Source organism: Schistocerca gregaria, chromosome 3, assembly GCF_023897955.1.
Source record: "Schistocerca gregaria isolate iqSchGreg1 chromosome 3, iqSchGreg1.2, whole genome shotgun sequence".
Taxonomy (NCBI): Eukaryota; Metazoa; Arthropoda; class Insecta; order Orthoptera; family Acrididae; genus Schistocerca; species Schistocerca gregaria.
In genome coordinates, this window is record NC_064922.1 from 830594840 (window position 1) to 830620913 (window position 26074).

The following is a 26074-nucleotide window of genomic DNA, read 5'->3' on the forward strand; positions in this document are numbered from 1 at the left end:
TTCGAAAGCTTCTATTCTCTTCTTGTCCAAACTATTTATCGTCCATGTTTCACTTCCATACATGGCTACACTCCATGCAAATACTTTCAGAAATGACATCCTGACACTTAAATCTATTCTCGATGTTAACAAATTTCTCTTCTTCAGAAACACTTTCCTTGCCATTGCCAGTCTACATTTTATATCCTCTCTACTTCGACCATCATCAGTTATTTTGCTCCCCAAATAGCAAAACTCCTTTACTACTTTAAGTGTCTCGTTTCCTAATCTATTCCCCTCAGCATCACCCGACTTAATTTGACTACATTCCATTATTCTCGTTTTGCTTTTGTTGATGTTCATCTTATATCCTCCTTTCAAGACACTGTCCATTCCGTACAATTGCTCTTCAAGTCCTTTGCTGCCTTTGACAGAATTACAATGTCATTGTCGAACAACAACGTTTTTATTTCTTCTCCGTAGATTTTAATACCTACTCCGAATTTTTCTTTTGTTTCCTTTACTGCTTGCTCAATATACAGATTGAATAACATAGGGGAGAGGCTACAACCCTGTCTCTCTCTCTTCCCAACCACTGCTTCTCTTTCATGCCCCTCGACTCTTATAACTGCCATCTGATTTCTGTACAAATCGTAAATAGCCTTTCACTCACTGTATTTTACCCCTGCCACCTTTAGAATTTGAAAGAGAGTATTCCAGTCAACATTGTCAAAAGCTTTCTCTAAGTCTACAAATGCTAGAAATGTAGGTTTGCCTTTCCTTAATCTTTCTTCTAAGATAAGTCGTAAGGTCAGTGTTGCCTCACGTGTTCCAGTATTTCTACGGAATCCAAACTGATCTTCCCCGAGGTCGGCTTCTACTAGTTTTCCCATTCGTCCGTAAAGAATTTGAGTTAGTATTTTGCAGCTGTGGCTTATTAAACTGATTGTTCGGTAATTTTCACATCTGTCAACACTTGCTTTCTTTGGGATTGGAATTATTATATTCTTCTTGAAGTCTGACGGTATTTCGCCTGTTTCATACATCTTGCTCACCAGATGGTACAGTTTTGTCAGGACTGGTTCTCCCAAGGCCGTCAGTAGTTCCAATGGAATGTTGTCTACTCCGGGGGCCTTGTTTCGACTCAGGTCTTTCAGTGCTCTGTCAAACTCTTCACGCAGTATCGTATCTCTCATTTCATCTTCATTTACATCCTCTTCCATTTCCATAATATTGTCCTCAACTACATCGCCCTTGTATAGACCCTCTATATACTCCTTCCACCTTTCTGCTTTCCCTTCTTTGCTTAGAACTGGGTTTCCATCTGAGCTCCTGATATTCATACAAGTGGTTCTCTTTTCTCCAAAGGTCTCTTTAATTTTCATGTAGGCAGTATCTATCTTACCCCTAGTGAGATAAGCCTGTACATCCTTACATTTGTCCTCTAGCCATCCCTGCTTAGCCATTTTGCACTTCCTGTTGATCTCATTTTTGAGACATTTGTATTCCTTTTTGCCTGCTTCATTTACTGCATTTTTATATTTTCTCCTTTCATCAATTAAATTCAATATTTCTTCTGTTACCCAAGGATTTCTACTAGCCCTCGTCCTTTTACCTACTTTATCCTCTGCTGCCTTCACTACTTCATCCCTCAAAGCTACCCATTCTTCTTCTATTGTGTTTCTTTCCTCCATTCCTGTCAGTTGTTCCCTAATGCTATTCCTGAAACTCTGTACAACCTCTGTTTTAGTCATTTTATCCTGGTCCCATCTCCTTAAATTCCCACCTTTTTGCAGTTTCTTCAGTTTTAATCTACAGTTCATAACCAATAGATTGTGGTAAGAGTCCACATCTGCCCCTGGAAATGTCTTACAATTTAAAACCTGATTCCTAAATCTCTGCCTTACCATTATATAATCTGTCTGATACCTTTTAGTATCTCCAGGATTCTTCCATGTATACAACCTTCTTTTATGATTCTTGAACCAAGTGTTAGCTATTATTAAGTTATGCTCTGTGCAAAATTCTACCAGACGGCTTCCTCTTTCATTTCTTAGCCGCAATCCATAATCACCTACTATTTTTCCTTCTCTCCCTTTTACTACTGACGAATTCCAGTCACCCATGACTATTAAATTTTCGTCTCCCTTCACTACCTGAATAATTTCTTTTATCTCATCATACATTTTATCAATTTCTTCATCATCTGCAGAGCTAGTTGGCATATAAACTTGTACTACTGTAGTAGGCATGGGCTTTGTGTCTATCTTGGCCACAATAATGCGTTCACTATGCTGTTTGTAGTAGCTTACCCGCACTCCTATTTTTTTTTTATTCACTATTAAACCTACTCCTGCATTACCCCTATTTGATTTTGTATTTATAACCCTGTATTCACCTGACCAAAAGTCTTGTTCCTCCTGCCACACTGAAATGAAACCATAAAGGGGAAAAAAAATGGTATAGTTAATAGCATTTTTAAACATTTAGAAAATTATTTATTAGTTTTCCATATCCAGACAATGAGAAAACTGGCACAGATTTTTTTAAATAAAGAAGTGGATATCACTGAAAAAAAGAAGAAAGAAAGAAAGCCTTTTGTTGAAATTTTTCCTCGTACAATTAGCCTACTGACCTCCATGTGGTGACAGAATAACCAAATTACAACATTAGCTAATTTACTTGTGAGAGACTAAGAGACAACTTTTTTAAATGTCTAATTGACATAAAAAAAGTATGAAGTGTTCAACACTAGAACAATGAAATGTGTCAAAAGACACCTTCAGACTTTTTTCTGCTGTGATGAATTGCATTTACAACATTTTTTCACCAAACTTTGCGAATTTTCCCTTTTTTTTTTTTTTTTTCTACTTTTGACAATAGTATGCTGCAATTTGCTGAATTTTCACAATTTCATGAGAATTTCATGATGCATTCCCGGAACAGCGAGATGGGTCATTTGACTGCTGGCACGACTCCTTTTTAGAATGTTGCAGTTTCTCATAATCACAAAGTTACTAGTGGTGTGTTTGGCATTGGTTATCAATATCTGCCTCACATGATGTTATACACATTGTGGGAAAGCTGTTCCATGCTGAAAAGTGTAAAATAACTTTTTTGTTCTGTTTCTCGTGTTGGTGCTGTTATTCACCTTGTTAGTTGGGTAGCGTTTTTTGAGCCACTACATGAGTTTTCTGTTATGCCACATCATCGTGGTCATACTAATGAAGAGATTTTGTGTAGTATAGAGAATTGTGATAATGAATCAGAAGTGGCAGAATTGGCATTACAAGCTTACAAGTCAGCTCAGTGGAGTTATATACATTGTGTAAAATGTAAATTTGAAAGAAAGCTCAGGTGCTGTATTTTCGTTTCATGTCCTCTATCACTGCTGCCAATCTTTACAATTTACAGTGTGTGGTGTGTTTTGTGGAAAGTATATACATGAATTGTGTATGTAGTTTCATGTCAAATTTGAAAACCTTTGTTCTATTTTGGTGTTAAATCTCTGTCATAGTGCATCATCTGCATGAACAGTATATTTTCAGCACTTCACAAAATGCATTCACCCCTGCCTGCACTCCCGTCACTGAAGGGCCACTCCCCATCTCCGCAAATCCAGTAGGCAAGGTCATTTTACATGTGTTAGTATGGTGCAGTGGCTGTGCTGGCTACTGTGTGACTTAACAAATTGCCAGCCAGTAAGAGTTCACTATCCAGAAATGGGTAATGTTTCCTCAATTATGACTGAACATATTCTTAGAGACTCAGTGTTGGAGTTTAAAAGGTTGTCAATTGATATTGTTGCGGAATTCAGTACATTGGAAATATATGCACAAGAAAAAGTGGTGGCTGGGACCCTTCATCACTTAGGGCTCGGTCTTCACATTGACTGTCTTGTTTATCCATTACCACTGCACTCTAGCAGTAGTTCTATCATAACTGTGTGGTTAAGCTAAATGTTGCTAGTTGTTTAGCAATATTGATCGTGGATTATGTCAGCATTTCCTCCCTCACACCTCCTCTCGCACGTCGGCCTAAATTATTCCCTTAACTCCACCACCACCTGTGGTGTGAACCATCTGTCTTTTGTGCCACTTATAACTCGTTCAGTCACATCAAATGTCAGTAGGAAGAAAACGGGACGAAGTCAAGTGAGATGTCAAGTAAAAACTGGGAATCGAGGTAACACTTACTAGGAAGGAATGGTAATTTTTAGCATTGGTCTTATGAATTTTTCACATGGGGTATGAATTTATGGTGTAGAATGGCAAAAAGCATAGAATCGGAGAATGTAAAATCAAAGTTCCACTATATATTTATGGAATCTCAGTATCTTTGAAACTGGTTATCTTCATTCTGAAAATCGGTCAAAACTTAAGGAAGTGGATCATAGTTCTCTGTGACAGGCTGCCCCTATCATGTCCATGTGACAGAAGCAACTTGTAAATGCCTTTTGTTCCACTTCCAAGTGGTATCCATATTTTCTGCTGTATTGAGTTGCCCCCCCCCCCCCCCTCCCGACACACACACACACACACACACACACACACTGTGTGTGTGTGTGTGTGTGTGTGTGTGTGTGTGTGTGTGTGTGTGTGGGCGCGCGCCAGGAGATCACCAATATTGCATGGCCACAATATTATTACTGATTTAGAAACACCCAAGGAACACATGCTGCTTAAGGTGTGCTGCGGGTGCGAGTAACTTATTAACTTATAATCATGAATTTTTTCTGTGTTTCAGATATGTTCACATATATTGTGATGAAAAAAGTTTCCTTGCATAATGTGATACTAGCCACAAACTACATAAAATTTCTGTTTAGGTATTTTTCAAATCAGTTTCAGTTACCTTGATCAAGAAACGGAATTTTTAGTTACATGTTTGTAAGATCAGAAATAGGCAGGCCCAGTAGAAACAATATTAAAATGTATGTTATAAACATAGTGATCTTTTTATTCTTATGGAACTAATCCATAGATTTACCAATGCATCTGTGCACAAATGAAGCATTGCAAGTCACATTTGGCTCAAATTATTTTGAGTGTTCTTGTTTCTAATCAGGTGGAGATATGCTGTATCTAAAAAATTTGTTTGCATAACATGTTCACCTAATTTCAAGCTTCTAACATGTTCAAAATTTTATGATCATTGTGGAATGTAGTCACATAAACATCTTGTGTATCAATTTAAACCTTGTTACAGGGAATGGGAAGTAGATAAGACACAGTACAACTCTTCCAGAGACCATTTCTTTATGCTTCATTAGTGTATCTTTAAATGAGTTGAATCTAGTGCCTGATTAAGTGAATATGTCATGACTAACAAAAATTTTAAGCCAGAGTAGGACTCTATTTAGGGTACAGGTCCAGTCTGCCACAAATTTTCAAGCTTCCTCATTGATATATTTCAGTTCCCAGTAACAGCTAATGTCTTTATTTCCTTTGGCTTGCAGTCATAAATGGCTGCAGGATCAAAAATAGTTTTTGTTCTTTCGGACATGTCAGAGACACAGCAGCTCCTGTTACTGGCAACAAATGTCTTGTGCTGGTTTTGGGAGGGCGAGTTTCCCTTTAGTGATACAGATGGACATCTGGAGGCTAAATAAAATGGATAATCAACATGGATCTTGATGTGAACACTGGAAGGCTTTGAGACAAGTTTCTGTTGTTAAATGGAGTGGTCTTGACTTCATCTGAGTTGGAAGGTGATGACATATTTCGACAGTTGTAAGAGGCTTACATTGTGTTGTAGAATACGATCTTCCGTGCAACATGGCATGCTTTCCAGATGCACCGAGTACTACGAGAAGCAAAAAAAGTAGTAATATGGGTTGTGTTGTTTGTCACATAATAACACACTTAACAAAGAAACATCCCAACCGATGGGATCAACGTTTTGAAACCATCTATATGTCTATAAAAGTTATGGTCCCAGATATCTCAGCCTGGAGCCATTCCCCCTCATGGGCCCTCATTTGTGAGTAAGGCCAATGTTACATCACCAAATTTCTTAGGCCAATTTGCTTTGTCAGATATTTTTGGTGTAGTGTAATAGAGCACTTTAGTAAAATGTTGCTTTCTGTCAAATTTATTTGATCATACCTAGTGCCTTGTCTTAGATTTGATTATAGAAAGTGATCATCTTCTGTTTACTGCAAACAGCTGGCATGTATAAACACTGCATGAAAGCTTTGTGCATTGTGTATATGGAGTGGAGAAGCACATTCAAAATGCAAAGGATGTTGTGTTTCAGAACTTAGTGTGATGCTATAAATATGGAAAGGCGGCGCATAAACCGGGTTTTAATAATGTTTTTCCCTTTTTAGGCAAGGGGATGGAAATGCACTTACATTCTTCAAAGGAGATTACAGTGGCTTACACTCGCAGATTTGTATAAGTTAAAACGAGGAAAGATATCAAGCAAGTTCATTGTCACCACTGATTTTCATTTGTTGATTGAAAAGGCAATTAAAGAAATGTTGTTGCCTGTTAAGGAAGGAAAATTAGCACAATACAGTTCATTGATGAAGCAGCAGCGGTAGATAGCTGAAATTGTATAGGCATTGAGTTTTGTGCTAAACGTAATAGAATGTGTTTTAGCTGTTGGTTAAGGTATGCACAAGAGAAGGAAGCTTCATAGGCAGTCATATTAGAGGACCAAATGTTGAAGCCAGTAAAGAGAAACTTGATAGGTACACACAAGGCATACAAGCAAGGACTAGGCCAAAAGGTTTTTGTAACAGTAAATCACAGCTAATATCCAAGAAAGTAAAAATTGTGCCTAGTTCTGAGTGTATTAAAATGAGTCTGAAATTTTTTAAAAAATCTGTAAAATGAACTATAATAAGTGTAAAGCACCAGAAAGTATTTGGCAAGCATTCAGATATACTCGTAATTAGTTCCTTTTGAACTTAAACACATCAGGTCATAATTCAACTATCATTTTAAAGGATTTTCAGTGCTATGATTAAGACTGCTTCTGTGAACTGTGTACATACTCAGATTTTATTGTTATATGTTAACATTAACAGGAGGAGGGATATTGATTTAATTACATTTTGCATTTATGTTGGAAAAATGACTCCTCATTTAGTGACTGAGAACTATCAAACTAACAGCATGAAAAATAGCGATTTCTCAGTTGATATTCTGCTGTTCTTCTGTTACTACATACCGGCCATTCTGTAGGGACTACGCAGAATATTTGATCAAATTTCTTTTCAAAGAAATTTGAAACTGTAATACCGGCTCAAACAACAGAAAATAAATTAGAATTTTGCATGATGTTCTACAACTTTAAAAACAGAAATATTAAACAGACTGGTTGTGTAACAATCCTCACATGAAAATGGTTGTTGGTTTGAACCTTGTCAATTTTGAAGAAACTTTTTATTTTTAAATCTTTATCGAAATTACTTTAATCATTATTTTTATTCAATTAATTAGTTAGAAAGAAAATAATTACATTTTATTTCCTTGTCACTTTATTTTAATCCAAGTATTAACGTTCTCATTCACTCTCCATTTTTTCTTCCTACCATTCTATCTCCACTTGGAATCTTTTTGCCTGCGAATGTAGTTATTTTTATCTATCATAAGATTTAAACATTTGAAAATGTTAATCTATTTTGATTTAAAAATAACAGATAAAATAATCTATTTACAGTGAAATTGCAATTGTGTATTTTTTTACTGAAAAATGTACATTTTTTGGATGGCGGTCTTCGAACAGACATTTAAAACATAAATTCTTATTGCACTGTGAACGAAATAACACACAAAAATTTAACGAAACTTGAGCAAAATGAATGGTGGTGGTGGTGGTGGTGGTGGTGGTGGTGGTGGTGGTGGTGGTGGTTGCAGTAGCAGAGACAAAAATATAAGATAATGGAAGAAATTAAATTGAAGTTAATACAGAACAATCAAGTCGCATTAGCAAAGATTACAAGGGGAAAAAGAATTACAAGAAGAAAAATGAGAGCAAATTAAATATTAATATGGTGATCTAAATTATATGACGAAGGAAAAGAAATACAAGCACACATTTAAACCAATTATTTGAATAAAAATAACAAACAAAGTCACTTTGATAAAGATCTAAATATGAAATATTTCAAAGAACTTGACGAGATTTGAATCCAGAACCTTTTGTTTTTGAGTTCTTTATGTTAAAACATTACATTATGAACCCAATCTGTATAATGTTTTTATTTTTAAAGCAGTAGAGCATCATGCAAAATTTCTATTCTCCTTAAAAAAAAAAAGTAAATGGGACCAAAACCAAGGTGGATGACTGCAGAGCCTGATACCTGAAACCCTAACCCACATTACTATTAGGATTATTTGAAAAAGTCCATCCCATCGATGGGACCTCTCCTTGTAAGTGGATAAGTATTAGATTATGAGCAGTTGTCATAGCGTTTTAGTTATTACCTCAAAAAATGAGGTTCTATTATTCTGTTATTAATTTTTGTGCCTGCAGGCACGTTTGCATTCCTGGTGACCGCTGAAATACTTGCTCGAGAATATCAAAGCACGCCAGACAAAATGACACAGTCCATTGATGAAGTGAAATATCGTGGGCTAATTAGTTTCCAGCAGTAGCAGGATTTTTGCAGTTTTGTCGAGCAAAACAGTTGAAAAAGCCATCTGAATTGACGTGACAGCTGTAACTATTTTGCTACTGCGGAAAGTGAGTTACTGCATGATATTCCACCTAGCCAACAGGCTGTGCAGTTTTACCTCCTCTAACAATGTGCTACAGCACTGTGGTGTTGGGATTTCAATGTGTACCAGGATTGTAGATGTGTACTGGTGAACAAACAAAAAAATTAAATATCTGCATTGTTATGTAATGTTGAAGTAAAGGCCATCTGATTTTTATCCATCCATTCCAGCACCATTACACACTGTGAAGTTCACCTTTCTTGAGTCTCGCATTTTCAAGGAATCGAGTACATTCTTCCTATTTAGTTGAAGTGTGTTTGTTACATTCACACCTCTTTTCTTCAAAAAGTGTCACAAATACATGCTATTGTATTACATTGGTGCATAAACTCATAGTGTTTTTCGACAAGTTTTTAAACACAACATATTCACTTTCATATGTATGTTATCGCAGAGACTTTAGTTGTCAATAATATAGTCTCATTCACTATTTACAACAGTCTGCGTATGTTGGGTAACTTACAGATTCTGTGACTGTAAAAGTCATGCGGTTTAGAGACAAATAACTTGTTGAGCCATATTCAGAGTGCATTTTCATCCCAAAAAGGAAGTTCTGTTAAAGTTGTTCTATAGAGAGCAGAAAAGATGAAAATTTGAGAGCACAAGATTAGGTGAATAACGTTAGTGAAGAAAAACTTCCCAACCCATTTCATGTGTAGTGCTTTTGTTAGTCTAGCAGAATATAAGTGGGTGTTACCATGCTGTAGCCTAACACTTCACGCACTCTTTCTTGTCACCAGTAAGGACACAGGATAGGTATTCATGACGAGCAACCAGAGGTTCACATATGACCACCTGCTGACTTTTGTGTTTTTGCCTTAGGGCATGCGGTAGGTGTACACTAGATTTTTCAACCTACACCATTGGATGCAAATGTTGCATGATATTGGAATGATCACAGTTCATCACATTTGCCAGTTCTCGAGTTCAGTTATAAATTGTAGACTGGGCATGTCTGAATGGCAGATCTTTCCACTGAGACAGTAAGACACCAAAGCCTTTATGTGCTTCTACGTTTAAGGCTCTAACATGAGGTACTACCTGAAAGTTATTGGCCATTTGCATAAAGCAATTTGAAGAAAACGCCTGGAATAGTGGTGAAACCATACGTGGAAATTGTTATCATGATAGTGCTTCTGCTCACATCTCAATGCGTGTTTGTGATTTTTTGACAAACTTTCAGCAAAGTGTCAAAAAATGGAAAATCTAGGATGGAATGTTTCAGCAAAGTGTTAATTATGTCATGGGAATCAAAGCCAAGTAATTAGTGGAAGGAGTGTCCAGTTTCAGCATCACAGAGGTAAACACTATGAGGAAAGTAAATACTCCAGTGGGTGGAATGGGAGGGGATACAAATGTGTTGTATTTATGTCAAGTCCCCTGTGCCAACAGAGTATATACCAGATGTACCAGTATGAAATGAACATTAAGATACAAATGCGTCAACAGGGAACATTTGTAGTGAACAAGCCTTAATTTTTTTTTTTTTAAAGACATCTGTCAAAGATATTTAGTATACATCAAGTCATGGAACAAACATCATCATATGTTATCATCCTATTAACAATGTTGAATTTTGTACCAGAAAATGATGACTTGGGGAAAGCATTAATTTTTTTGTTTTCATTTGAAAAAAAGTGCTGCAGAGTCGCATTGAATGCTTGTCGAGGCATATGGTGATCATGCTCTATCACAAGCGACATGCAAATGATGGTTTCAACGGTTCAGAAATAATGATTTTGATGTAATAAATGAAGAACGTGAAAGACCACTAAAAAGTTCTAAGATGCCGAATTGCAAGCAATATTGCATGTAGTTGATAGTTGGAGTCAGAAGCAAATGGCAGCAGTGCTAAATGTTGCACAACAAACAGTTTCTGACCGTTTGAAAGCTATGGGAAAGATCCAAAAGTGGAAAATGGATGCCACAGGAACTGAATGAAAGACAGTTGGAAAACCAAAAAACCATTTGTCAAATTTTGCTTCAAAGACATGAAAGAAAATAAATTTTGCATCGAATTGTTACTAACGATGAGAAATGGATTAATTTGAAGAATCCTAAACGGGTAAAATCATGGGTTAATGCGGGACAACCATAAACATAGACTGCAAAACCAGGTTGATTCGGCAAGAAGACAACGCTCTGTGTTTTGGTGGGATCAGAAAGATGTGGTGTACCATGAGCTTCTAAAACCCGGTGAAACTGTGAATACTAATCACTACAGACAACAAATGATCAATTTGAACTATGCATTGATCAAAAAAAGATCAGAATGGGCCAGATGACATGGAAAAGTATTTTTTTTACACGACACTGCACCTTCACATAAAGCAAAACTGGTTCAGGATACAATCAAAACACTTGGTTGGAAGCTGCTACCCCACCCACCATATTCACCAGGCTCGCCCCTTCCGACTACCATCTGTTTTCATTAATGGTACACGCATTGGCTGAGGAACACTTCGATTCCTACGAAGAAGTCGAAAATTGGGTGTCTGATTGGTTTACTTCAAGAGACGAGCATTTCTATTGGTGTGGTGTCCACAAATTGCCTGAAAGGTGGTCAAAATGTGTAGAAAGCAAAGGTCAGTACTTCGAATAAAATGTTTTTACTTTTCAATTCAAAATTAGTGTTTCATTTTCACAAAAAAAACAAAAAAAAAAAATTAAAAAAAACATGCTCATTTCATACCGGTACACCTGGTAAAGCCTTAAAAGATGTTGTAAATGCCAAAAGTTTGAACATATAACTATTGGTTGTAAGGACAAAAATATGTGTGGATGGGTGCTGGACATTGATCAAGGACACTTGAAGAAAATCAATTATTTATATTTCTGCCAAAGTGTGTAATTTGTTCAGGTGATCATCCTGTGTGCATCAAGGTTTGTTGTGTTGATCCCCGTGTGCTAGGAACATTTTCCTTATGTCTCCACGGAAAGATTATTTTAGGGGAGGAGGAGGAGGGGAAGGGGGAGGGAAGAGTTGTTAAATATTACTAACACATGCCTTGGTTCATCTTCCTCACACATAGTTTGCCGCATTAGCAGTTATTATCCATACACACATAAAATCGCCATATTCACTGCATACTTCTCACCTCATGATTTATTTCATAAAGAGCCTGTTGTGAACCTAACATGACAACTCTCCTGCCCTTTCTTAATTCTTGGACATTTTAATGCGTATCTATAATCAGGGATTCACATTTGCACCTGCCCCAGGGATTGAGTTCACGAGAGCCTCATTCTATCAGAAGACAAGATGGGCTCGAGTGATGCATTTCAGATCAGGGCATACTTTCCATACAGAAGAGACCATGAAAGGAAGCTGAGAAAATGACAGAGCAAACAGAATGCTTTGTAGCCAGTTAGCTAGGTTTAGTCAGCATAAATGACTGTGTAGGTCTCGTTAAAAGTGTGAGCCATAAAACTGGTGAGATTCATACTAAATAGCTCAGAATGCCGTAGGAGTCACGCTGTCCTTCGAAACAATGAATGCCTCATGTGCAGCCGCATCCCATTTTCTTACATTTGACTGACACTTTAGAGTGGATGCAGTTGGACTTGAGTTCAGACACTTCTGAAGAATATAATTATACCTTATATGTGTGGGCATTAGGAAACACCTTTTCTGCTGATATAGATACAGCACAAGGACCAGATGCTATTATGTATTGAATATTGTGTCAACTGTGTAAAGGATCAAAATAATCCCTCCTTGATCTTTCTGACTACTCGTGGCCACAGGACCTATATGGGTATCCGTGGAGGCTCTCCATTATGATACCTCTCCTAAAATCAGGGAAGGATAATGTCTTCACAAGCAGTAGATTTCATAAGCTGTGAAGGAAAGACCCTTGAAGGGATGGTAAATTGCCAGCAAGTATGAGTGTTAAAGGAAGAGACTCATTACACACTTCAGGTAGGGTGTGAGGGAGTATCATGCTCTTAGATAACCTGACTACTAGAGGTGGCTCTACAGGATGCTTTCCTGTACAGAAGCAATTGTAGGGATAGTTCTTGCTATTGGAAAAAATCATATGGCACTATGTACACACACACACACACACACACACACACACACACACACACACACACATTTACCTTTGTGCGGACAACATTGCAGTGAAGAGTCCAGTTGAGACTTGTTTGTTTCATGATGTTTTGTAGTTTACGCCTCCTCCTGTCTTGCATCTACAACTCATCAATTTTGTGTGATGCTTCAGAGACTAGAGGGTTGAGACACAAAATTATGGTTTCAAGTGTTCATTGTATCTGTCACAAGTTTTGAGGAACCAGAACTATGATTTTATGGCACAGTTCTCCATTTTATCCAGTCTGTTCCGTTTGTGGGTATCACATTTGATCAATGGCTCACACAATTAACTTATGTTAGAACCGTAAAATGTACTGTTCATAGTTCAGCTCAAAGTTTGTAGCTTAAGGTGTTTGACAAAGTGCACCATGTCGAGGCATCAGACTGTTATCAGGGACTTACAGAAGAAACCCCATCCCTAGCCTCTGGGTCAAAGCTTGTGAGCCATCATTTGCAGTGGGGCAGGACCATGTAATTTGCCTTCGAAGCTGAGGTGTCTAAAGAATCTCCAGTCTCCATCATTATTGCTCATCATCCAATAGAGCATCTAGTCCTGAATTGAGTTGCAGAGTCATCAAGCATTTTGGCTAGACAGGTTTTAGCAAAGAACAATTAAGCAGATATGAGGATTCTCTCTATGTTGAAGCAAGCTGCCACCTTGGCTAAGCATTCTCGCTTCCCGCACCTGGGTTCGATTCTCGGCAGGGCCAGGGATTTTCTCTGCTTCGTGATGACTGGGTGCTGTGTGATGTCCTTAGGTTAGGTAGGTTTAAGTAGTTCCAAGTTCTAGGGGACTGATGACCATAGATGTTAAGTCCCATAGTGCTCAGAGCCATTTGAACCTTGGCTGATAAAGAGCAGATATTGCAGATTTTGTCTATCAGCAGTCATTCCTTTGTATTTTAGAAAAGGATTCTAATGGCAGACAGGGTTTTACAGATCGTAACAAGCATGGGGACTTCGTTGACTATTAAATGGTTTTCATAGACAATGTCTTAGGATCTCAGTTACCAGCAGATTTCAGGGTGCAGTGCCAAGATATATGTAATCCTGACGGCTGTCAAGCAGGTTAGACTTCACTCTCCTGCTACAACAGTGGTAGCACTGCAGAGAATCCAGAGAATGTAACTACAAAGAATCTCATGCAGAACATCCAGGGTACCCTGTTTTCTCTGCAGAAGCAAGGTAAAGAGATCCCTTTCTGTTGGGAAATGGGACGCATTAGAATTAACTGTGTCGTGGCTGTAAGCACAGCAATACTAATGTATGCCAAAAATTAAAGGACACCACACTAGATGTCCCTGCAGCCAGTTATGTCACTAGTGAGAATGACACAAATAACATGAAAAGGATAGAGTGCTGCTCAGTGTGAAGACGACTGCTCAGTGTGAAGACGACAGGTTGGATTGCAGACAGGCACAACAAAAAGACTGTTACACACTGAGCTTTCTTCAGACAGGAAAAGACACACATTCACACAAACAAGCACATCTAACGCACATCTGACTGCCATACTTATCCAGACAATCACTTTTCATATCAAATTTCAATTGTACCTTAGATGTTACTGGAAGCTAATTCAGTATGCTAAAATTTTATTTTGTAATACATTAGGTGCATTCATAAAGAAATGAGCCAGAGGCTCTAAAATGAAAACCACAGAACTGATAGTAATATTGTTGCTTATGGAAGAAGCTGAGGTACCTATAAGAGCACAGAGACCCCATGCTCGCCTCTATAGGGGCATGGATGCATTACTCGCACGGTGACTGAGTGAACATGTGCAATTGTTGACTGTCCACTGCACTTAGTAGTACTGAAAACAGAGAAACAGGTGCTTCAAAAGAAGAGCAGAGGTGCACAAAGCATTTCTTTACAGTGAAAAAATGACAGGAACACACTATTCATCGAAGAATGGCACAAGTGTATGGAGAGCACTGCATGCCCGTCTATGCCTGTCATAATTTTGGTGCTCAATCTGATCTCAAGGTCAATGGTTGTCAGTGTAACTCACCAGTCTTAAATAATGAGGGCTTCCAACTGCTGGACAATGATATTGGTAATGCAGTGTGGTGTTCCAGATTGTCCGTCATTGGTCAATGACATCCGTACTTTCTTGAATCACTTATGCCATGCCTTGATCCTTGCAGTGAACACTCAATGTACTTCATATGCTTCTGCCATTCTTTGATGAATTTTCTTTTCTGCTGTAAGGAACTTCCCATATTAGGAAACACACTAATTCCTCTGCACTTCTTTTGATGCCTCCATTTCAATGTTTTTGGTACTACTGAGTGCAGTAGACAGTTATTGTGTGCATGTGCTCATTCTGTCATAGAGTGGATGTGGCCCTTGTCCCTCTAGTAGTGAGGTTCAGGCCTCAGAACACTTATAGGGGACCCCATCTTCCTCCTTAAGCAATGGCACTAGGATCCCCTAGAAGTTCTCATTTTATAGCCTCTTGCCCGTTCCTTTTTGAATGCACCTTGTGTTTAGTATTCTAGCACCTGATACATGCTTTGGTATCTTGCAAGAGTTATGAAATGAATTGGTTTGATATTTACAGAACTAATATTTGTGACACAATTGATTTTTTAAAACTAGGAAACGTGTCTGTTGGGGGTCTCATTTTTGCTATTTCTTTTTTGTCCACAGTGGGTATGACTTTGGCTACCTCTTAAAACTGCTTACAGATCAGAACCTACCTCATGAAGAGAGTGACTTTTTTGATCTTCTGAGGCTGTATTTTCCAACAGTATATGACGTCAAGGTAATTTAGAGGTTCTTATGAGTAATATTTTATTGCCAGTAATGCTTTATTGCTAATAACTTGGAGACTGTCTGCTATGTTACATTTTTTTTTTGAACGTACTTTGTATGTTGAGTGATAAATCAGCAGTATAATAAATTGGTCACAAAGATTTTACACTGATAATTGATGTGAAGACTTATGTGTTATTAGATGCAGATTTTTGTTATATGTACATAAATCTTTATTTTAGTACCCTTTTTTTTTGCCCGCTCATTTGAGAAGAAGTAATATTCTCAAGCCAGGGGAATTTTGAGGAGTGTGAAAAAGACAAAGTCCAATTGGGAGAGTAAGGTAGTTGAAACAGTATTTAATACTGTTTTGACTGTTGTGCAGTGTTGACCCAGCAACACTCAAACAGAGCTCGAACTGGTGCAGCCATGTTGAAAAATTTCACCTGTTAACATTGCAGCCATGTACTTCTGACTACAGCTCACCATTCAAATGTGTGAGAAGGGATACCTAGTGTGCTTCCAGTTGTTATTAGGTTTTATATAGAAACATAGTGAAGATAACTTCTTGGAATATGTAAGAAACTGTTATTATTCATTGTGTGCCGTGTTACATTGCCAGCAATTCTGCTTTCCTTATTGGACAAAAGTTTGATTTCCATGATCTTGAATGAGTTACAAATAGCTGATAATGGCATTATTTGTATATATCAAGTAGACAAGTCCACACATTTTTTAAATATTTTTACTCGTCTACAGGCAAACTACAGTCACCTATTTCGGAATTTTTCAACGTCTCATTAATCCATGCTTCATTTCTTACCTCTATCAGATCATTTTTGCCTGATGAGCCCATATGTACACCCCTCGTCATTGCATGTTCATTGATCTCATTATCTGACATCCTCATCTTACACATGTCACACGAGCAGAAAAATATAGCTGGAAAACTGAATCACAGTAACTCTTTCCTACAGTTCGCAAAACAGAATAATAATTCAATTTGCAACAACATATTCAATTCAATCCCGTAATCAGTGCTGAGAAGCAAGTCAGACTTACTTACAGTGTAATAAAACAAGAATAAACTTCATTTACACAGTAGGTGCAATTCTGATTTAGCACTGCATTAATAAATTAGCAGGAGCTACTACGTTTCGACTGGGCAATGACATTTACATTCTTAAGTGTCAAGGTATACTACCAGTATTATAAGTAGCCGTCACTACATAAGTTTATTACTGTTTGCATTTGTTGAAGTTATCTGATCAAAGTCTGTATTGCCAGTTAGTTACACTCCGCTGCTTTCATTGTGTGAGAGGTGAGAATGCTGTCTGTTCAGTGGTGTGTATGGCATTGACACCCACAACTTCCAGGTGTTACCATGTGATATGCAGCAGTGCCATCAACTGGCCATGATGAACTACTGCAGTGGGTGTCTTACAGTTGCTTGCCATCCATGTTGCAGATGATGTAGCATGAAGCAGTAGAATCCTTTCTCAATACAACTGCTTTGCACTACAGACAAGTAATACCACTGCAATCCAAGCTCTTTGGTCCTGGGGTGCACAGTGTGTCTGACATCACACAACAATCAGAAGTAATTTCACTGTTTATCCCTGTAATGTTTAACAGTTAGTAGGATGGGGGAGACAAGCACACAGTGAGATCCAACATTATTTGAAGAGATCCAGATGTATTCAGTTAATCAAAAACTTTAAATTTGGGCTGCATGGTTTGCAACTAATATTATCAGTTGATTGACGTGATCAGTTATTGGCACTATGGTCATGAAGTCCGTTGCAATGTGCTGATGTTTTTTGTCGTTAATGTTAAGCACCCAGTTCAGATACTTGGAGCATAAACACATGTAATCCACTGTTCCAGCAGGCTGTTATATGTTTAGATGTGTGACACAGCTCTTGGAATTGGTATTATTTATTTATTTATGTATTTAACATGATATGATTACGGCCATCTCTTAGATCGGGCCAGGATTTCATACATACAGTACCTTTTTTTAAATCATAGTTAATTAAGAAATAAACAAAGTATTATGACAAGGAAAGTTGCTGCTCACTATATAGGTAGATGCGGAGTCACAGATAGGCACAACAAAAAGATTTTCACACTTAAAGCTTTCGGCGAATGGCCTTTTACAAAGGGGTCCCAGCCTTCGCAGCATCTTTTACCTTTGGTGCTGCATGTTTATCCTCCTGCTATTCTCTTTCCCATCCCTTGGGGAACATGTCTGGGGTGTTTTTGGGAATGTTCTGCTTTGCCCATAGCTGAGATAAGAACAGTCTCGCCACCATTTTTTGTTCGTTTTTCCTTTCTTCATTCACCTTCTCCTATCCTTCCTCTACTTCGACATTTGAGGCTCCTCTTTTTTTTTCTTCTTCTGCCCTGTGCGCTCCTGAAGGCCAGTCAATGCGTCTGATGAGTAACAGCTGCACCACGATTCCTCATGTTTTCACGTACTGAGGACGGTTAGTCCTTTGCAGCTGTAAATCTTGGCTACTACTTCTGATTCTCAAGCATAATAGCTGCTTGCTGCTTCGCTTCTCCATGGCTATCTTGTTCGTGTCGAGGCCCATAGAACTCTGAATTCTTCCTGCGGTGTTATTTACACAAGGCTGCCCGACAGTGTGACCGAGGCTGAAATCCAAATGTACCTCTCTGATCAGTGTGTCATTGGCATCCATCAGGTGATGAGAAAGATGGATGCCTCCTTAGTGCCCACACACACACTCTTTTTCTCACCTTTGAGAGAGTGGTGCTTCTATTTAAGATCAAAGCAGGCTATGAAGTTACCTTAGTCTGACCGTACATTCCGAACCCAATGTGCTGCTACCAGTGTTATCATTTTGACACCACTCGAATATCTTGTCGACACCCGGCCAAATGTGTAACCTGTCGTAGGGATGCATACAAGGGCGATTGTCTGCCTCCTTCTCCCCACTGTATCAACTGCAATGGTGACCATGGTCCCATGTTTATCGATGAGATGGCTGTCCAGAGGATCCGGGTGAAGGAAAAAGTACCTTACCCAGTCGCACGCAAGTTATTGGCTAGTCGCAAACCCTGCATTCTACCATCTGGCACTTACACAGGTTGTATACAACCCGGGACAACCAGGAGATCCGGGAAAAACCCAGGAAGTTTTTCATCCGGGAGAAAACCGGGAAAAACCCGGGAATTTTTTAGAATTCCAGGAATTTTCCATTGTTTTTGTTGTCAGTTAAATTTTTGTAATTTTGACTGGTAAGAACCGATATTCTAACAAAGGATATTAATGTATCCCATTGCTGCAGAATAATGCTGCTGCAATAAAACATGAACGAGAGAAAAAACGAAAATAAACTTAAATTGCAAAGGAAATGCGCCATTTACAGTGCCAAAACACAGTGCTCATACAAGCGTTTGCCTACAGCAAAATGTGCCAAATGCCTTAGGAAGACATTTGCTTGGTAACAACAAATTGCCTCAGATGAGCGTGACGTCTTAACTGTTTACATTAGATTCGTTTTAGCAGTAACTAGCGGGATCATGCACATGTGCAGCTGAGTAGTACCTTCTCCCACTTCTGACTACAGAAATATGGCTGTTGACTGTGTAAGCAGACGCAGCAAGCAGCTAGATGCTACAGGGAAAAATTTTACTGGAGCACCTAAGGTGCCAGATGCATGCATGCACAGCAGGCCCAGATCTAGGAGGGGCAAATTCATATTCTTGAGGGGGAAAAACCTCGTTTCACAAAACGACTAGCATCCAGTGCACGTTAGTCAAATAGATTATTCATATGACTTTGAAATGCATTCCTATCGGTTTTTGAACTTATTTGAACACATTCTAAGTTTATTTCTGAATGAATCGTAAGTTGATTTGTGAATGCGTGCACAGTGTACGTGATGTCTCTGTCCGGGAAATCCTCGTCGCATGTAGAAACAAGCTTTCCTACGGACAAAAGGGGGTATACAAGATGAGCGGAATAAGACTGAACCGATGAATGCCAACCACTGTCTGATTGTGTGGTTGACTGGGTTTGCGAATGATGAGCATTGCTATAATTACTAGCGACATCCTTAGATTCAGACTACAGGACTGGAAATAAATGAATAACAGGTAAGAAAGATTACGTATTACCTTCTCGTTGTATCCAAGAAAATGAAATGTTGATAGAAAATTTTTAGCCAGATCGCTATACTAGTAAGGGCCAATTGTACAGTCCCCAGCTAGCAGCCGCATTAAGTTCTATTCTGGAAGAAGTGCGGAAAACGTGTTGTACAAACATGTAACAACGACAGACCAGAGAATAATCACAGGATAACTAAATTGGTGATTCTGGCAGTTAGTGAAGTTAACCTGCGAATAAGCTTTTACATTGGCAGGAATAGTTACAGAATTAGTGATAACAAGACTGTTTGTTAGAAAGAGGAAGGAGAAGAAACGGGTACATCACACAAATTATGGAACAATATGACGATTCCAAGTTTGTATAAAAATTTGTACTACTACTTTCCGATTTCATACTTCAGAAACTGGAGCGTATGAATGAAGTGTGAAACTATTTCCTAACATAAAGCTTTTTGCTTGAAGTAGGTCTAATAGGCATTTGATACTGGTACATTGTGAGTTATATTCTGTCATTACAAAAAAGATCGTTTGTGCCAAAACAGTCTTGTTTATTTGATGTGCGTTACAATTATTGCAGTATTAGAATGGCCTATTTTGTTTTATCTAGCAGACAGTGACAAAATAGACGTAATCAGATCGGGGAACTGCACTAGTCTTGGGTCCTATTTGTATTAACAGCTTTTTCAGTATTAGACGACTTTTCATGTAGTAAAGCGTTTGACGAACTTTGAGGTAATAGATTCTTTCACAGATAGGAAAGCATGCCAGGTAAAGCTGTAGCAAGATTAGAGAGAAAAAATTCTAGGAGCTAAGGATTGAAGAAATGTGTATTGTCCTGCTTGTCTCATGTCTTTACTGGGTTTATGTATCCTATATTTAATTTTGTCACACAAAGCAGCAAGTTGTTAGCTGATAGGGAATAAAGAGTTCAAACCGAACGACTGGAAGCAGGAGAGGCACCACAGGACATTTTAATTTCCACTGTCCTGAATATGGTTTGATGGCATCCATTACAAAATATACATGTTTCAATTCCACAGAATGAAGTACCGTGACGTGCGATAGAAGAATGCTGTGTGAGGAGGCGAGGCACTGCACTTTGGCACACTTACGACCAAATAACACGTGTTGCATTTCCTCGAACACACATGTTTTATCCATCAAACTCTTCAGAAAGATGAGCGCTACAAAATGAGCATATTTTTGAAAATTCGATTGTAAAAAAAATTTTGATGTCCTATCTCAAACGCTCGAGTGAGTGACGGGATATTGCCCCAGTTTGGAAATATCATAGATCCGGGACTGATGCGCAGAGCAATCTGAGTTACAGTGGGGAAGTGGGTGGTCTCCACATGACACGTGTTTACATTTAGTGATTTTGCTGTTTCCTGTTCATTTACTGCTCTCACGTCAAATGAAAACAAAACAGATTTCTGTGGCCAGGAGCTACCAAGTGAATTAAAATACATTCACATAATCACGGAAGGCTAGAATGTGTTATTAGTTGCAGATTTTATTTTATTTCCACCTTTCTGACAGTCAAGCATTAATTGTCTTGCAGAACAATTAAGTTATTTTTGTCGGTTTGCTAAAGAAATTTTCTTTTATTAATCTTTTCCACTGAGGCAGACAATATATTTGAAATGAAGTCTTTAATTCCACACACTGTTCGCTGAATTTCAAGTGCACGATTTCAACTTCTAGCACGTATGGCATTATGCCATAATAAAGAACCAAACATGGGATAACACAGTATTGGTACTCCAAGAAAATTTACATCCCGGAAACCACACTGAAAACTTAATGTCAGGTCATGGCCTACTTCACTGGGAACCTGGACATACAAATGTGCACTTTAAATGTGGACATTTTAGCATGGGTCATGAAATTCGATGCTCTTGGAGTATCCTCTGGTGTCTTATTTCTTTTATGACATAATGCAAGATCTTTTAAATGTTTTACACATACGGGCTCCCTACGACATCGTAGGTGCGCAAGCGCGGTGATGCCTGTCATCTGCCACTCTTTGGCAACTGCAGAAACGAACCTGTTTCTAACAGGCCGTGGGAAAATATCCTGCATGGTGGTTTGTAAAGCATTATCATCAAAGTAGCATTCTGGCAGTTACACCGGAACCATTTGCGAGAATGTACGATGAATTTCTTAAATTGCAGAGCGTTTCGCTCTCATTTAAAAATCAACTCTTCGATGATGAACCATGTAGGTGAATTTCGAGCCCAGAACATCAGAAATTTATGCCATTATTAAAACTTTTACTGGCATATTTGTGTGATGTATCATAAATTGTAATACTCACATAAAAGACCAACATTATATGTGAAAGCTTAGCTCCTCTAGCAGCATATTAATCTTACAGACCAATATTATACGCATTACGTGTCCTAAGCTCTGAATAACCGCTGTCAGCGGCTGGCGGGATCTCGTGACATGAGACGGCTTACAAAAGCACATCGTAACTCGATTTCAAAGCTTCTGAAAGTAACATGGTGTTTGGTGGACTTAGAATTTATACTTTCGTAATACGAAAATACGCAGTGTACATGTTGCTGCGCATCAAAGATCTTTCCAAAACGCGTTTTTTCCCTGTGTTTAGTTTTCGATACCGCTGGGAAATTCTACGCCCGTGTATAAAAGCACAATCATTCAAAGGACTAATAAATTATACAGTTTCGAGAGAAAATATACTGTCAGTTAACAGGGAAAAAGTATATTTTCCCCTGGGAGAAAGTGTATTTTTAACCGGTATATCCGGGAGAAACCCGGGAATTTTTTTTCCTTGTCCATGTATACACCCTGTTACAGTACTGTTTTTGCTGCATCTCAGTCCATGAAGGACATGGCCAAGCAGATATGCAACCTCAAATTCAGCTCTGAGGTTATGAAATCACCCAGTGTCATGGTAGCATCACCATCTCGTCATCCAGCTGTGCAAGAAGCTATCGAACTCTCGCCTCATCGGACGAAGTCACCAGCTACACAACCAGCAGGCTGGAAAGGACAGAAGGAATGCCCCAGTGAAGACAGCCACCCAACACCTGAGTCTTCCTCTGGTAACCGGAAAGGCTCAAAGAAATCAAACAAAGGCAAACAGCCTTCTCGTTCACTGACTCAAAGATCTTTGACAGTATCACCACGTGATACGTTCTCCCGGCCTGCCTCTTTGTTGCCGATGCTCACCACAGACACATTTTTCTGTGTTGGAATCTGCAGGGCGACAACAGAAGAAAGCTGATGCTCCTGTGCACCTCATTAAGCAGGATCTTCCTGCCTCTGTGCCCTGTAGCACTGAGTCTTCACAGGCTAGCAGTCAGCAGCCGCCGAGGTGACACCCCATCATTTTTTCCTCATCATGACACTCTTCCAATGGAATGTTTGCGGCCTTCGATCCAACAAAGAGGATTTACGGCTGCTTTTCGATCTGCAGTGTCCATTTGTTCTCTGCATTCAGGAAACAGAATTGCATCCTCAGGATAGCTTTGAGCTTCCACATTTCTTCCTGGTCCATTTTGACCTTCCCAACAAGTTTGGCACTCCATCTCATGGGGGAGTCATGCTGCTCATGCTGGATGACCTTCATAATCAACCCATCTCCTTTACCACCTGTCGTCTAGCTGTTGCAGTTTGCCTTTTCCTCCCTCACTTGACCTTTTCTCTTCGTACCGTTTACATCCTTCCATCATTCAATGTCACCAGGACAGATTTCCTCCAGCTTATTGGGCAGCTACCTCGCCTCTTTCAGCTGCTTGGTAACTTTAATGTGCATCATCCCCTTTGGGGTTCTCCCAGAACCTGTCTGAGGGGTGCTCTCTTGGCTGACCACCTTAACCAAGTTAACCTCTTCTGCCGTAATGTAGGAGCACTCACGTTCCTTTCAGGCTCCTCGCACACCTATTCCCATTTGGATCTATCCTTCTGCACTGCCCAGCATGCCCATTGACTTAAGTGGTCCATTTTCTCCGAGACTCCTACCTCGACTCCATGGACTGAGGTGGACCGTGATGCAGTTCGCGTATGGAGACATGCTGTCCGCATTTTTAATAGTCTAAGACGGCAAACTGCATTCATTATAAACAGATGCATGCACAGTGTCATCATGTTCTTTGGGATAGCAATAAAGCTAGCTGGATTACATTCACTAGTTTTTTTAACATTTTGCTGCCTCTTTCGTTACCTGGGCCATCCTCTGATCCATTCCCCAATTTCCAGCCTGACTGTAGCAGATGATGTCAAAGTGACCCTCTTGCTATCTCCAACACTTTGGGTCACCATTTTGCGGAGTTTTTGAGCTCCTCCCAGTATCACTCTGACTTCGTCCACCGGAAACGAGCGGAGGAGGCTCGGGCGATACCCTTCTCTTCTCAGAATAGATTGCTACAATGTCGCCTTTACTATGAGGGAGCTATATCACGCTCTCACTTCATCCTGATCCTCCACCCCAGAGCTGGACTCTGTTAACATTCAGATGTTGCAGCATGTTTTTCTTGCAGGCAAGCACTCCTGCTTAATACGTAGGACCACATCTAGGCAGAGGGCACATTTCCCAAATGCTGGTGTGAAGCCAGTGTCGTACCCATACCTAAGCTCGGTAAGGACAAACAGCTTCTTTCTACCGCCCCATTTCTCTCACCAGCTGTTTTTGCAAGTTGATGGAATGTACAATTCTTGCCCGGCAGGTATGGAGGCTTGATTCTTGCAATTTAATAACCACGACAAAGTGCAGATTTCGAGTGTGCCATTCTGCAGTTGATCATCTCGTCACTTTGTCCACCCATGCCATGAATGGTTTTCTGTGGAAATCCCAGACTGCAGCCATGTTTTTCGATTTGGAGAAAGCCTATGACACCTGCTGGAGGACTAGTATCCTCCATACTCTCTACATGTGGGGCTTTCATGGCTTACTGCCCTGTTTCCTCCAGGAATTTTTAAAAGACCGAGTTTTCAAGGTATGTGTAGATTCTGCCTTGTCAGACACCTTTATCCAGGAAAACAGCGTACCCCAGGGTTCCATCCTGAGAATTAGTCTCTTTGCTATCACCATTAACCCTATAATGGCCTCTCTTCTGTTGGGCACCGTTTTCGTTGGCGATACTGCCATCTATTTCAGTTCTCCATGCACTCGTCTCATTAAGTGGTGTCTTCAGCAATGTCTTGATCCTCTTTTACTCATGGAACATTGACAGCGGCTTTCGTTTTTCCCTTGACAAAACTGTGTGTATCAATTTCTGACGGCAAAATTGGTTTCTTCACTGTCTCTAAATCTTGGGTATGTTGGTTTTCCGTTCGTTGAAACTGCGAAATTTCTGGGGTTCATACTCAATAAGAAATGTTTTTGGTCCTCCCACATGTCTTACATGGCAGCCTGCTGTATGCAGTCCCTCAAGTGTCCTGTGTGTCCTTCATGGTACTTCCTGGGGTGCAGATCACACCACCCTCCTTGGTGTACACTGACATCTCTGACTGACCGTGGTGTCGGGTGTGCCTTTGTCATTGGTGCCGATGTTTTATGGTATTGGCTTCCAGAACACTGCTCAGTATTTATAGCACAGCTCTTCGCTCTGTATCAGGTGATGCCATGCATCCGATGAGAGAGGCTTTTCAATTGCATCATCTACTCAGACTCTCTGTGCCCTTCAAAGCCTCTGTGTACTGTACACCATCCCTCCCTTAGTGCAACAGGTCCAGGAAAGCTGTCAGTTGTTTACTCTTAATGGAGACACTGCGTTGTTCATGTGGTTTCCTGGTCACTTCGGTCTAACAGGAAACGAGGCCACTGATGCGGATGCTGAGGCTGCAGTCCTTGCACCTCAGCTCACTAGTTCTTACATTCCCTCCAATGATATCTGCATCTGTCAGCAGGTGGTGTTGCATTGGCATCACCACTGGTCCTCCCTTCGTGGGAACCAGTTCCAGGTTATCAAGCCTCTCCCAGCATCTTGGACAACCTCCGCTAAGCTGCCTCGCTGCGAGGAGGACATTTTAACTAGGTTGTGTACTGGGCGTCGTTGTTTTAGCCATTGCCATTATTATTAAGTGTAGCTCCCCCACAACTTTGTGCACATTGCACCCAACTTTTAATTGTCCACCATTTTCTGATGGAATGCGCTTTTTTTTAACTGCTTACATTCCTGTTTGTGTTTGCCATTTGAGTTATCGGGCATTTTAGTGAATGACATGTGGGCTGTCAAACGCACTTTACTTTCTATCCACCATAGCAATATGGCGAAGGCCATTTAATTTTTAGTTCTGGACCTCCATTTCTCTATGGTGTATTTTATAGAACTTTCTCCAAGTCCCTGTTTTCAGCTGCCTTATTTTCCATTGATTGGGATTGACGTGTAGTCGTTTTTAA

At 39.5% G+C, this 26074-nt stretch overlaps 1 protein-coding gene across 4 annotated transcripts in view; it reads left to right on the forward strand.

The window, feature by feature from the left end:
- The window catches only part of LOC126354624 (CCR4-NOT transcription complex subunit 7), a 110162-nt gene that overhangs the window by 61670 nt on the left and 22418 nt on the right, over positions 1–26074 (forward strand). For all 4 annotated transcript variants that reach the window (XM_050004391.1, XM_050004388.1, XM_050004389.1 and 1 more), the window contains one exon: positions 15463–15577. In XM_050004391.1, coding sequence (XP_049860348.1) covers positions 15463–15577 — 115 coding nt within the window. The remainder of the gene's footprint in view (positions 1–15462; positions 15578–26074) is intronic.